General features: G+C 44.3%; 1 protein-coding gene across 4 annotated transcripts in view; it reads right to left on the reverse strand.

Annotated features, from left to right (window-relative positions):
* Nucleotides 1-13,241, reverse strand: part of GAS7 (growth arrest specific 7) — an 86,331-nt gene that overhangs the window by 33,223 nt on the left and 39,867 nt on the right. For all 4 annotated transcript variants that reach the window (XM_085077945.1, XM_085077946.1, XM_085077944.1 and 1 more), the window contains exons 3-4: nucleotides 2,422-2,493; nucleotides 794-879 (exon numbers count right to left, since the gene is read on the reverse strand). In XM_085077945.1, coding sequence (XP_084934071.1) covers nucleotides 794-879; nucleotides 2,422-2,493 — 158 coding nt within the window. The remainder of the gene's footprint in view (nucleotides 1-793; nucleotides 880-2,421; nucleotides 2,494-13,241) is intronic.

Raw genomic sequence — 13,241 nt, forward strand, 5'->3', positions numbered from 1 at the left:
ACTGGGGAAAATGCCAGTGGGTGGGGAAGCACAACCCAAATGGAGTGTGATCCACCAGCTGTGGCAGTCACATGGTCATATGGTGATGTTTTGGCAGGGAGCAAAGGGTTTCGTGGGAGGAGCTGGAAAAGTGCCCTGTGCTGCATCTGCAGACCTGCCGGGAAGGCTTTCCCAGGGATAAAATGTGTTGCAAGAAAAAGGGCAGAGATATTCATTGGAAATTTGGACAAAGGCAGGGGAGGCCAACTGTCCACAGCTCAGCATCTTGTAGGGTTAACTTGGGGTGATGTGCTGGGTGAGGCACTGAGGAGGGGCTGTGAAAGGACAGGCTGGAGGGGATGAAGTCATTGAGAAAAAAGCTTTCGACAAATTCTTTGTGAATACTGTCTTTGGGAGGGAAAGCTGGAGCTGCAGGAAAATACAATGAGATACAGACATGGGCGGATGTGCAAGTGTACAGAGAGGACTGTGCTGGACACAGGCCCAGGCTTAAGGCTGGAGTGGCAGGAAAATTCCTAGGGTTTTTAATAGTGACTGAAGTGGCCTGGTGAATTTTTCAGAAAGGAGTGATAAGACAAAAAAAATCCAAAGATCTTGGCTTTTTTTTACTGATTTACCAGCTGGACACAAAGACTAACTATTCTACATGCAACAAATCTTTCTGATCTGAGAATTTCTAAAAGAAAATGAGTGACTTCTTGACTTCCTGCTCTGAGTGGATTCCTAAACTACTTAAGTAGAAACCCATTTATATTCTTGGATACTGCTGATTGTTTTTTTCCCAAAAACTTACCTGGGGGGCCCCACTGGCTTTTCGGAGGCTCATTTGACCTGAGTCGAGCTGGTGTACTGGGGACCCAGAGATGTAGTAGCCATTCACTGTAAGAACAGATGGAGAGTTAGTAGGCTTGCTGCTGATAGCAAATGAAAAATTGCATACTTTAAAAACTAATCCCATAACTGAATATGCAGATATAGATAACAGTATTTTAAGACTTAGTTTTATTTCTCATTACTCGACTCTGATTTGATTGGTAACAAATGAAACATTTTCCTGAGTGGAGTCCATTTTGTCCATGACCGTAATCAGTGAGTGATCTCTCCCTGCCCTTATCCCAACCCATGAGCTTTTTGTTGTATTTTTCTCCCCCATTCACCTGAGGAAGAGAGTAACAGAGTGGCTTGCTGGGCAGCTGGCATCCATGAAAATTACTGGTCTAAGGGAGTTGAGTTTTCATGTCAAGAAGGCACTCCTTATAAGATATTTATGCTTCATGCATGGAACTATAAGTTGTTTTTCTTTTATATACTGAGCAAGGAATAATGCTCAAAGTGGTGTTAAAACAAGATACCCAACAACATTATAAATCCTTTGGTCACAATGAAATGCACAATCTTCATGCAGACTGCCCACTCAGCTCTGCATAAAGAGGGCCATCAGTTCAAAAATTTCTGTGGAAAACATCCTCTAGCCTGCGTTATTTACAGTCAGCTGGCAGCAATGGCCTTTACATTTAACACTTTTCATTCTAGAGTAATTTTTGCTTTGCTTTGTCATTCTGCAGTACCCAGAGCTTTTCAGTACAGTTATGCATCTGAGTCTGTTACTTGCTTCTCTGCAACCTCAAGTCAAGACAGAGATGATGGGTTAACCCCTGTAGCCATCACATGCTAAAACGCTTCACTGTGCATATGCTCTGTGTGGAAGAGCATCAGCCAGCCATGTGCATCTGCAGCTCTTTGATTTCCCTGCCCTGTCAGAAAGCAGAACTGAGAAAGTGCTTGCTGAGCTACTCTTTGCCTCTGTGCTCCCAGAAGGAGCCAGCCTGGTTCTTATGTAGACACTTCAGGCACTCAGACAGAAGATGGACTGGCAGGGAAACAGTAATCAAGAAGATGTGGCAGAAGAAAAAGCCCCCCATGTTTGCTCTGCTACACTCTCATGACCATGCAGCCTGGAGAAGGGTCTGGGGAGACCTCAGAGTCCCTTCCATTGTCTAACAGGGCTACAGGAGAGATGGAAAGAACATTAGGCAAGAGTCTGGCATGACAGGACAAGGGGTGATGGCTTTAAGCTGCAGAAGGGCAGATTTAGATCAGAGATTAAGAGAAAATCTGTAAGGCTGGTGAGGCCCTGGCACAGGCTGCCCAGAGAAGCTGTGGCTGCCCCATGCCTGGAAGTGTCCAAGGCCAGGTTGCATGGTGCTTGGAGAAGCCTGGGACAGTGGCAGGTGTCCCTGCCCTTGGAAGGAGGGTGGAATGAGATGATCTTTAAGGTCCCTTCCAACCTGAGCCATTCTCTGATTCTATATATACATCAAGTCTATATCCCACTATATCAGAGCACTTTCTTCTGCTTTGCTGAATGGTAGAGAAGCAGATTCACCCAGTGCAGTAGTTAGGCACAGCACCAAACAGTACCTGCAGAACTCTTCTGTGACACAGGGCTCTTTGGAGTTCCAGGCACACTACTTGGCCGCTCCCAGGTCGTTTCTGTTGAAGGGAAACATCAGTGTAAGCATGATGGAGGCTTTTGAAACACATACCAAAATTATGACTATTACAAATATACCAATGGGTCTGACCTTCATTGTCCTCTGAACCAGGTTCTTACCCTGTGAGGAAGATGCCTGAACCTCCCTGCACTTCCTCTCTCCCCTCATCTCTTCCTGATAGAGCTGCCAGCTGGGATGGGTGGAGACAGAGCAGACTGGAAGCTGCATCACTGGTTTTTCCGGATCACTGCCTGGGAACACTAACCTGACCTGCACTGACAGCCTTTCCAGGTGGAGTTAAGTTCAGCCCAGAGTGGGCACTGCCTGCAGCCCACTGTAGGCACTGTGATGTGGTCCTCAGCCTGGGACAGCCACCAAGCAGTGGCACTGCCTCTGTCCCTGCTCTCTCCATTAAAGGCAGCTGTGAGTGACTCACAAATGTGGTTTCATTGACATATACACAAGCTGTAGCACCTTTTTTCCCCAAAAAAACTATTTCCCTGGAAAACTTCCTTTTTTCCACCCAGGTAATTTCGCAGCTGGAATATGCAAATGTCTGTCATGCCAGTTGTGACACTCCAAAGACTACTGCTGCTGTCTACCCTCAGTTGCCTCTGTAGTTTAACCATTCTGCTCATTTTCTCAGTAAATGGGAAATTGTTTTTGACCACATGCTGAAGACAGAAGATTTCAGTGCAAAATTTTTTTTAAAAGTTGTGAACAGAAAACAGTGGAGTGAGAGCAGCAACCTCCACAGAAGTCCAGCTAAAAAGCCCAAGGCACCATTCCTTTTGAATGAACATATCAGTTCCAAATCAACTAAACAACACTGATTGCCAGATGGTATCAAATAAGAAAATAAGCAAGTCACTGTAATTAAATCCAAGGACTACTTTGGCTGCTTCATTTGAAACTGTTGTTTCCCAAATCCCAATCAACAACTTTCTAATTCTGCCAAAGCCTGCAATCCTGCATCTGTGTCAGTAGTCCAGATGACCATGGGCAAGTGGTGATGGAGCAGGGAAGGCTGAGAGAGCCCTTGATGATGAACAGTTTAGGGTTGGCAGTGAGCACCTCCCTCAGGGCACAGAAGGCCTCCTATCCTGGGTCAGTGCTTATCTGGGCATCAAACCGGATGGTAACATGAGTCAAGAACCACAAAAGGCTTATCTTTATATATACAGTCATGCATGTATGTATATACATATATGCATATGCCTGTGTGTATATATGTATATATATGCATAGAGATGTCCTCAAAGGTTGTGTCCTTATTTCAGGAAAGAACTCAGGATTACAGATCCCAAATGGAAGTAGGTGCCATCCCCCACACCTGCAATGTCCCTGAGATACATGCCCTGCCTCTCTCTATCCTTCCTCTCCCACCCCCTCCCCAAGCCACAGCATGCTTTTGCTTGCAAGGAGAAGTACTTTGAGCTTTTTCTTCCCTAACAAGTGCAAAACCTGATAAACTAAAAGCTTTGCTGAATCATGGGGGAATATTAAAATTTTAGTCTGTGTTGTGAACTGGGGAGTAAGTAAATAAATTCAACACTAGGTCAATAAATAAGCATTGAGAAGTGTTTTAACTAAACAGAAGCAAAATCAAATGCAAAGAGTTGTCTTTTATCAGTCAGCTTGTCTTGGCTTACAATCCACAAGTGCATGGTTAAATAAAGACAAATTCTAATTTATATTTATTGTAAGGCAGAGGTAAACAACACAGTACCCACGTGTCTTGTAGATTTTTTTTTCCAATGTGAATGGTTGATAATTAATTAATTGATTAATTAATAATGAGAGTTGAGATCTGTGAGGAGGAGATGTGATGCCCACTGATGCCCCAGTGCAGTCAGTGAAGTAATGGGTTTTTGTCAGCACTGACTTTGACATTAACAGTAAAGCAAGTTACCTTCATATTTGGCTTGGGGATTTTACACAAGCATACCTGTCTCCAGTATTTTTTGCATTTTTGATACTATACAGAGGAATGTACCTCAAAACCTACCAAATATGTATGAAACATAACTAATTGTTTAAAGAGGCATAGCTCAGTTGGTCAGAGCACGATGCTAATGACATGAAGGTCGTGGGTTTGATCCCCATATGGGCCATTCACTTAAGAGTTGGACTCAATGATCCTTGTGGGCCTCTTCCAACTCAGAATATTCTGTGATTCTGTGAAAATTACCAGCTGCTTCTTGTAACTGGTCTCTGGTTTGCCTGCTGGCTGCTGTGGAGCTGCTGTGCAGCATTTTTCCCCTCTGCCACACACAGGACCCAGACACATAACCTGAGGGCAGAAAATTCACACATGAAAGAGCAGTGCCCAGTGGTTAGCAGATATGTGAATCCAATCCAAAACATTCAGTGTCTTGACAAATTTTCCAAAATAAAATGACTTTTGAGTTAAGCACATTGAAAAATAAAAAAAGCCCAATGCTATAAAGTGCATGAAATAGAAAAAAAACATTAATTGGGTAGGAAATGAAAACAACAAGAGATTTTAAACTCAATTTATTTTGAGCACTAGGAGAAAAAAAAAGTCCACTAGGGATTATTCTGGTAGCTCAAGTAGGGATAGGAGCTAATCTGGATCAGGACTGCACTGCTGGAATGCCATCTACTGGAAGCAACTACTTTTACCAAGGTAAAACTCCAACATTACAAATTTCTCTGCAGCTTAGTCATGATTAGAAGTGAGAGTAGGGATTAGAAGTGAGTGGGGGGATGACTGTTTTTACAGAGACACAGAAGAGGCTTGTTGAGAGATAATGCACTGTCTGATACAGCAGAGTCTTGTCTGGGAACACCACATGGAGCCTTTGATCCTGTCCTTGGAAAATCCAAAGGTTACTTGTAACCCTGTGGTAAAACTGATCATGGCTATTAGGAATAGATTCCATACTGGCCTAGATTTTATATCCCACCCAATTTTCCCAAGAGGATGTTCCAGTCAAGCTAAAGCCTTGTACTCTGAGTGCAATTTAGCACTGGCAGAACAACACCAAAAAGTTATGTCCTGCCTTATCAGCCACCTGTTAATTAGACCATTTAGCCAGTGCCGGGAAGGAATAACCAGTAGTTTCTTTGAAAGAGGTGACCCAGTAATTTGGCTGGACTGGCATGTTCCTTAAGCTCCTGCCCAGCACATCTTGCTGTGTCCCTGAAAGCCAGGTGTCAGCCCAGGGCTTAGCAAAGGCAGATGAATTACAGAGCTCTCTCTGTGAAGAAAACCAGTGCTGCAGTGCTGAACAGCAGCAAGGAAGTTCACCACTTGCAGACAATTCCTGACTGTGAAGGAGGATTGTGAACGAAAAGAAGTACTGCAGCCCTGGGAGATATCCAAGGCCAGGGCTAGGAGCCATCTGGTCTAGTGGAATGTGTCCCCTGCAGGGAGCTGGCACAAGGTCACTTCCAATCCAAACCATTCTGTGGTTCTGTGGAATTTAGTTACTGAATAGCAAGGCAGGAGAAAACCACTTGTTAAAACTGAAATGACGTAGTAAAAGGAAAAATAAGTACAAGATCCAAGCTATAGTGGCCAACGGAACTGGAGAGGGTTTTCATAGAAGTGGTGAAACATTTCCTACCAAAGAAAAGTGGAAACCTGTGGTGTTTGGGGGAAGAAAGTTCACTTCTGTTTGGCAGAATGAGAAATGACATGATGTGTCAGGCCTTCAGAGAGCCACACACTCTGGGATGTTGTGTTAGTCAAGAAACACAGCTTCTGACGACCTTCTGAAGCAGATGATTTTGGTGATCACACTGTAGCAGCTGAAGAATGAATTTTTGGTCCCTCTTCCATGAATTCAGTAGTACTCTAAGGTCGAAGGAGCTGCTTTCCAGTTTGAACATACAACATCAGCCAAACGTCAGGGCTTTATGTACTAGCTCAATCCCTCATGAGTGTGCTTGTATTCCTTTCAGGAATGGATTTACTACCTCGGCACAGTGTCACATGCAGTTCTATTCTAGGAGCTAAATGCTCCATAGTTTCATTGTCTAAACTACCTGGATGGGGCAGGTCAAGCCGGTGGACCTCGGGGTCTGCTTACTGTGCAGCAACCTTTCCTGGTCTTACAGATTTGCAGCACCTGCCGTGTGGCACTCAACTACTGGTGCTAACTCACATCTTTATAAATAGGTTTGGAGTTTATTTGGGCTTTAACAGCAATAAATCTGTGATGCTCAGCAGCTCCAAACCCAGTTTCTCCCCTGAATAACCTGAAGCTGTGCAGGCTGCACAGGCCAAGGATGAAGGTGCACAGATACGGATGAGGAACAGCAACAGAGCATGTAGCCCCTCAATGCCTCAAGAATAAACCCTGCAAACTTCTCCCAAACTGGTCCTGAAAACAAGCAGAACTAGAAGTCACATTTGCAGAAGGGTAGAACAGGTCCACACAGTCTTAACTCCTCCCTTTTGGATTCACTTTACTCTTGCCAATGGCAGGCAGGAAGCACCTGTGTGTGCAGTTTGCAAACCCTCTATAACCTTTCTCTGCTCCTCCACTGCATCTCCATAGGCTCTCAGCAAGGTTTGTGGCCTGTCCATGGCTCCCCAAAGGGTAAAGATTGGTTGGCCCTGTGACTCAGAGTGGGGCAAACAGCCTTGCTTCAGAAACAAGTTTTCTTTAACATCACAGTACTGCATTCCCAGCCTAAACCTCCCATCTGCCTGGAGCCACCATGCTCTGAGCCTCACCTCACCAGCCAGAAGCAGAGAACTGTCAGGGGTCTTGCATCTCATATCCCTTTTCTGGCTAAAATCTTCCCCACATTTGTGATGAATTGGGAAAGGTTTCATGACACTTCATTTCTTCATATTGTGTGTGGTAGAAAAAAGCCCAGAGGAATGGCCAAGGGAGTGTGGGGGGTTTGGGCATGTAAGGAGGGAGCCTCACTCACAGTGCTCTGAGACCCATGGGAGCCATTCAAAACTTTTGAGGTAGGAGTGGGTGAATGAGAGTACAATGAAAATATTTTTCCTCCTGTTCCATAGAGAATGTGTAGCACAAGGAGATTTTGTTTCATTGGAATGAGGAGGTCTCACCTTTGCATCAGTTCACAAAACTGACTCAGACCAGACCTGACCTCCTGCAGACCAAAGGCTGTGGAGCCTCCTGATTCAACACAGCATCTTCTTCATCTTTGTGCTGCCACATTTTGATCCATTGAGCCTTGCAGTACTGAATCCTGTATGGGTCACCTGTATCAGTATCAGCTCAAAAGGCCCAAACAACCAGCCCATGCATGAACCTCTGAATTGCAACACTGCTGTGTGCACAGTGACCTCAAACTCCTCCATGGGCCTCCCAGGACTGTGGCCTTTAACACTATCCTTATACCTCATAAAATGAGACAAAAAAGTGGGCAGAAGTGAGAAATCTCTCTGCACCTGCATCAAACATGAGAGTCAAGCATACAAGTGCTGAAAGCAGAATACCAGGAAGCACATGAACTTGTTCAGCAGGAGTTGTGGTGTCAGAACTTAAATCCACTTCCATCCCACAGGCAGTTCAACAAAAGAGAGACAAAGGCTGCCAAACAGCTTTTGACCTCAATCTTGACACACCATGGAGAAAGGCACCATCCAAGAGTTCCTGAATTGTCCTGTCCATGAGCTGAATGTAGAAGTGCTTGTCACCACCTCCACAGCACGGGAAAAGCTGCTGACAAGAGCTCTCACTTGGTCTTTCAAAATGATTACTGGGATATCTACCATGCCCCTCCTTTTGCAAACACCATATGACAAAAGCAAGCCCTTCACTGCAGGCTTAGCAGTGATAATAATGCTATTTCCAGCACTTTCTGAGACACGCTTTGTTTTTCTAGGTTTTAGGCCACTTTACCAAGGCAGGTTCCTATACCACCCTTTACAGGGCATTCTGTATCAGAGGGAAATTGTCACTAAAGCATTTTAACTGTTGGAGAAAAAAACATATAATAAAAATATTTGGTGTCCCCACAGATGACTTTGAGCTGCAGTTCATAAGTTTAGTTGGAGTAGTTGATCGTAGATGGTGAGGAATGAAAAACCCCTCAACCCAGAGACCAAGTCCTTCCAAGCTCCTTTACTGATTCAGAGAGATGGAAAAATATTAGGCAGAGAGTAGATTGTGATTAAATTTCTTTCATCCACTGATCTCTCATCTTGGGCCTAGCAAGCACTTCAAAAGATGCAAAGAATTGTCTGCAGGTGGTGAAAATCCTTGCTGCTGTTCAGCACTGCAGCACTAGTTTTCTTCACAGAGAGAGCTCTGTAATTCATCTGCCTGGGCTGACATCTGGCTTTCAGGGACACAGCAAGATGTGCTGGGCAGGAGCTTCAGGAACATGCCAGTCCAGCCAAATTACTGGGTCATCTCTCTCAAAGAAATGGCTTTAAGCTCACTTTGAGGTTACTTTCTAACCAAGCAAAGATAAAATAACTCTTGTTTGTACTCTGAAAACAAAAAGCTCAAGATTTGGCATGTAAAGGTTGGAATTAGTTACAAAATGACCAAGTGTTATTAACAGCCTTAGTGCCACCCTTAGCTAAAACCATTCCAGACTGTGCTTGGGCTGCCAGAATGCATGCATTTTCCCTGGAGAACTGACCACCCTCAGCATTCACCCAGTTGCTTTCCCCCCTCACAGCAGCACCAGTAAAAATGCAAATATCACTGTGTGATCACAGGGCAGAAAATTCTCCTACTTAGTCTGCTGTCTTCCTCCAATTGCCCAGTGAAATGCAGCATTATGAAAATTGCTTCCCTGTTCTTGATTGAGGTCTAGCTTACGATGGTGCAACAGGAAGGTTCCTGGTGCTCCTCAATTTAATCCTTTTTTATGTGATTGCAGTACTGAAAGATGATGTGTCTTAGGAAAGAGATGCTGATCTTGCATCATCATGTGCCTGTGCTCTCAGCTTCGGCACTGCATGGAAGCTGGGAGACAAAAATGTGATGAATGGTGTGTTTTAGGATGGAGAACCTCCAAACATGCAGAAGTCCCTTTGAGTGTCCATGGGTATTCTCTGACCCATGGAATGTCCTAATGGCAACAGTGTCACATACAAACTGACCACAACAGCAGCCATGGACAAGGCAGGAGGACGAAGATTGGTGGAGCTTCCAGCTGTGGATTCCAGTGGGCCTTAGACATGTCAGTGCTTAACCACGCAGAATGGGATGTTTTAGCAGGTACTGGTTTAATACCCTGGGAAATTTACTTGCAAGACAAAACCAGCACCATGCTGCATGGAAACAACTTCCCTGGAAGTGTTTAAGGCCAGGTTGGATCAACCTGATCAACCTGGTGTAGTGAGTAGCAGCCCTGACCATGGCATGAGGGTTGGAAAGAGATGAGCTTTATGTTCCCTTGAAACACAAAACCATTCTGTGATTCTGTGGTGATGCTTAACCCAGCTGCTCATCAGCCACAGGATGTTAGGAACTTCAGTGAAGAAAGGTGAAGGGTAAATCAAGATGAGCAGGAAAAGGCACCCAGGAGGACAGAAACAGAAAAGCTGACTGGTGGTACCAGGAGGATACTAAGTAATACATATGTTTTCAGGCAGATCAGGGAAATTTTCTAAACCTGTGAAGTGCTGGACTTAAAGATTCCTTTCAAGGAAATGACCATTTTCAGCCACACAGTTCAGGACTGCCCCAGAACTTACTGTTGCAGGTGGCATTCTACTAATGATTTTTGTGATTATAAGAATATATGGATGTTAATTAGGATCAAGATAACATGAAAGCAGACTTCCTGCTTTCCAGGAGACAAAATGCTGTTTAGTAAATGAGAAGGACCTTATGTGAAAGACAAGAAAAGGCTGGAAATCAGAGCACACTATGTAAGGTTGACCTCAGCTGTGAAAGCAAGGTGGCAGTAAGCCACACAAACACTCATGTCATAAGTACATAAGTCATCTTTAATGTGATGGACAAGGTAGCTGGAGTGCTATTGTTTGACTAATGCAGGAGGTATTGCAGCTGCAGCCCATCAGAGAATTTCTTCAGCATAATGAAATATTTTCCTGCTGAATCCACCACCCACATACAATTGCAAACCCCTCCCACAGACACTGAGCAACTCGTTAACCACATAGTAGCTGTGCATTCCAGGCACTCTTTCTTGTGTTTTGACACAGCAAGCAGGGATGTCTCTAGATGTTGCACAAGACAAATGCCAGGCATCTAGCTGGAATGTAACTGGTGCAGAGTCAACCTTCCTGTAGCAAGGCCATGCTGAGAAAAACCTTAGGTATATTGAAATTGTCTTGGGCTTCATTGTGCAGATTGCATACAGCTCAGAGGACTTTGCAATGGTTTCAGGATTGAACCTGTTTCAAGGGATGATAAATGTGGAGTGTTTCCACCAAGTGGAGATGGACAGGAATGTGCTGTTTGCCATCTGGCTTATCTACCTCTGCACATCTGTTTGCTTCAGAGTCACCCCAATTCTTTCATTACTGATTTTCCTAACATCTTTCTTCCACATATCAACACTGTCCCACATATTCTGTTTATTTCTAGTTCAAAAACAATTTCTTGTGTTTTGCCTGTAAAGAGTGAAAATTATACCACATAACAACACATGGTGGAAATACTGTTATGGTCAGGTAAGATCACAAAGTCACAAAATAGTCTGAGTTGGAAGGGAGCCAGAAGGATCATGGAGTCAAACTCTTAAGTGAATAGCCCATATGGGGATCAAACCCACAACCTTGGCATTATTAGCACCCTGCTCAGACAAACTGAGCTCCTCTCAGCGTCAAGATGTATAGCAATCCCAGTGTGGAAGGACACTAGCCACTGGAAACAATGGTGACAGTAACAGCAATGCTTCACAAGGAGGGAGGCTTCTGTTGTATTTTGAAGGCTCAGAAGAATCAAGATGTTACTTGCCCCTAAAATCCCATTTCCCCTCCCCAGGAATGGGAGTGGATTCTTGCATTACCATTGCTGAATAGCTCAATCACTAAGAGCAAAACAACTATTTAATCCAAGAAAAGGCTTCTGCACTGTGTGAGGAAGGAAGCATATGGTGAGGCAGAGAAGATGCACAACCAGGCATGGTCAGAAAGGCAAGCTGTTGAACAGACAGGTCACCAACACTTCTTGTCTTCAGGACGAGGGAGAACTACACACAGGGTTCATCTGGAGAGCAGCACAGAGCTCCACCACACCAAACCTTGCACAGCTTTTGCTTGCTGACCTTTCCCAAAGGCTGTGTCTCCCCTGCTCCCAGCAGAGCCTGTGGTGTGGAACCAACCCACTGCTGCTGCCTGGTGCACTCCTGGCTGATCCTGCCTTGCCCTGGAGAGCTCAAGGGCAGGACAGTCCACAGAGGAGCAGGACCTGCCCTAAAACACTGTGGGAATATTCAGCACAGCTGCAAATGAAAAGCACACTGAATGTTGCTCTGAACTCATATTTGAATCCTTTGACTTAGACAACCAGAAAAAGCAAACCAGCAGATGAGTGACAAGAGCCTGGTTAGATGTGATGACTGTAAAAATTGGTGAAATACTTAGACACCAAATAAAGAACAACTTCCATCGAGTCACAGGCATTTGTCATTTTCTACATTGATAAATATTTCCCATGTAATTTAGGCTTTACAGACTGAAAAAACAGGCCTGACAGGAATTCCAGGAAATCATACAGTCCCTGCTCTGCCCCAGAGCAAGGCCAATGTGAATTTTCATGGTTTTGCATAACCTGCTCTAGGAATACAGACTCCCAGGCAACTCTGTACTCCCACACTTCACTTCCAAGAGAGCTTGGAAGGGTTAGTTGTTCTGGTTGCAATTGAAATATGTTACTGTATCTTTTAGTGATGACATGCATTGCAAACTGTCTTCTCCCTAATGGCATTTTATGCACTTTAAGCTACTTTCAGGACCCTGTTCATGTCTTTGCTTCCTAAGGGCAGACAGCCCCAATCTCTCAGCATTAACTCAGAGGTTAAATTTTCCATGTCTTCTGTGATTTTTGCTACTCTCTTCTCTTCTGGGCTTTATCCAACTGACTCACATCTTTCCTGAAGTGCAGATTCCAAACAAGATAAAATATTCCAGCTGAGGCTTTATAATTTCCTTGTAAAGTTGGAGGCTTACTTCATGCCTCACAGACAACACTCCTATTTATACAATGGAAAATGCTGGCTGGTTTGTACTAGCACAATACTGCTGGCTCACAGTGAGCTTTAGATCCTCCAGAGCCCCAAAGTCTTCATCTATAAACTGTTCCATTGCCTGTCTTTGCCACTTAATTATTTCTGATGAAATCTCTGATCTTAAATGCATCTTTACTGAACAGCATCCTTCTATTCCAGGGTGATTGTGAATTCTGAGCCTTTTCTGTGCAGGAGAGAACACCATGTTCTCTCCCAGCTACAGTTAAAAGTTATCATTTGAATAAGCGTTCTCTATGTCAACATGCCATTCATCACTGGAAATACTGCCTAGAATGAATTCTCGGGCAGATCACTGCAGGATTCCCTTCAATACAAACTCCCCTTTGACAAGGGACTATTGATGACCATGCTCTGAGGATGAGCTGCCAAACAGTTTTGCAGCAGCTTATTGTAATTTAATTACGGTCCCCTCTTTGTCTTCCCTTTAGTCAGCTTTCAAACTGCTCTGTTGCTTTTAAGACCTGTTTTCCCATCAACGAATTGCCTTTCCTTCACACAGGTCCCCTAATCACAGACCCTGCCTGGATGCTGGATAAATGTTTAGCCACAGTCCTA

This window comes from Lichenostomus cassidix, chromosome 18 (genome assembly GCF_008360975.1).
Source record: "Lichenostomus cassidix isolate B80296 chromosome 18, HeHo_3.0, whole genome shotgun sequence".
NCBI classification, from domain to species: Eukaryota; Metazoa; Chordata; class Aves; order Passeriformes; family Meliphagidae; genus Lichenostomus; species Lichenostomus cassidix.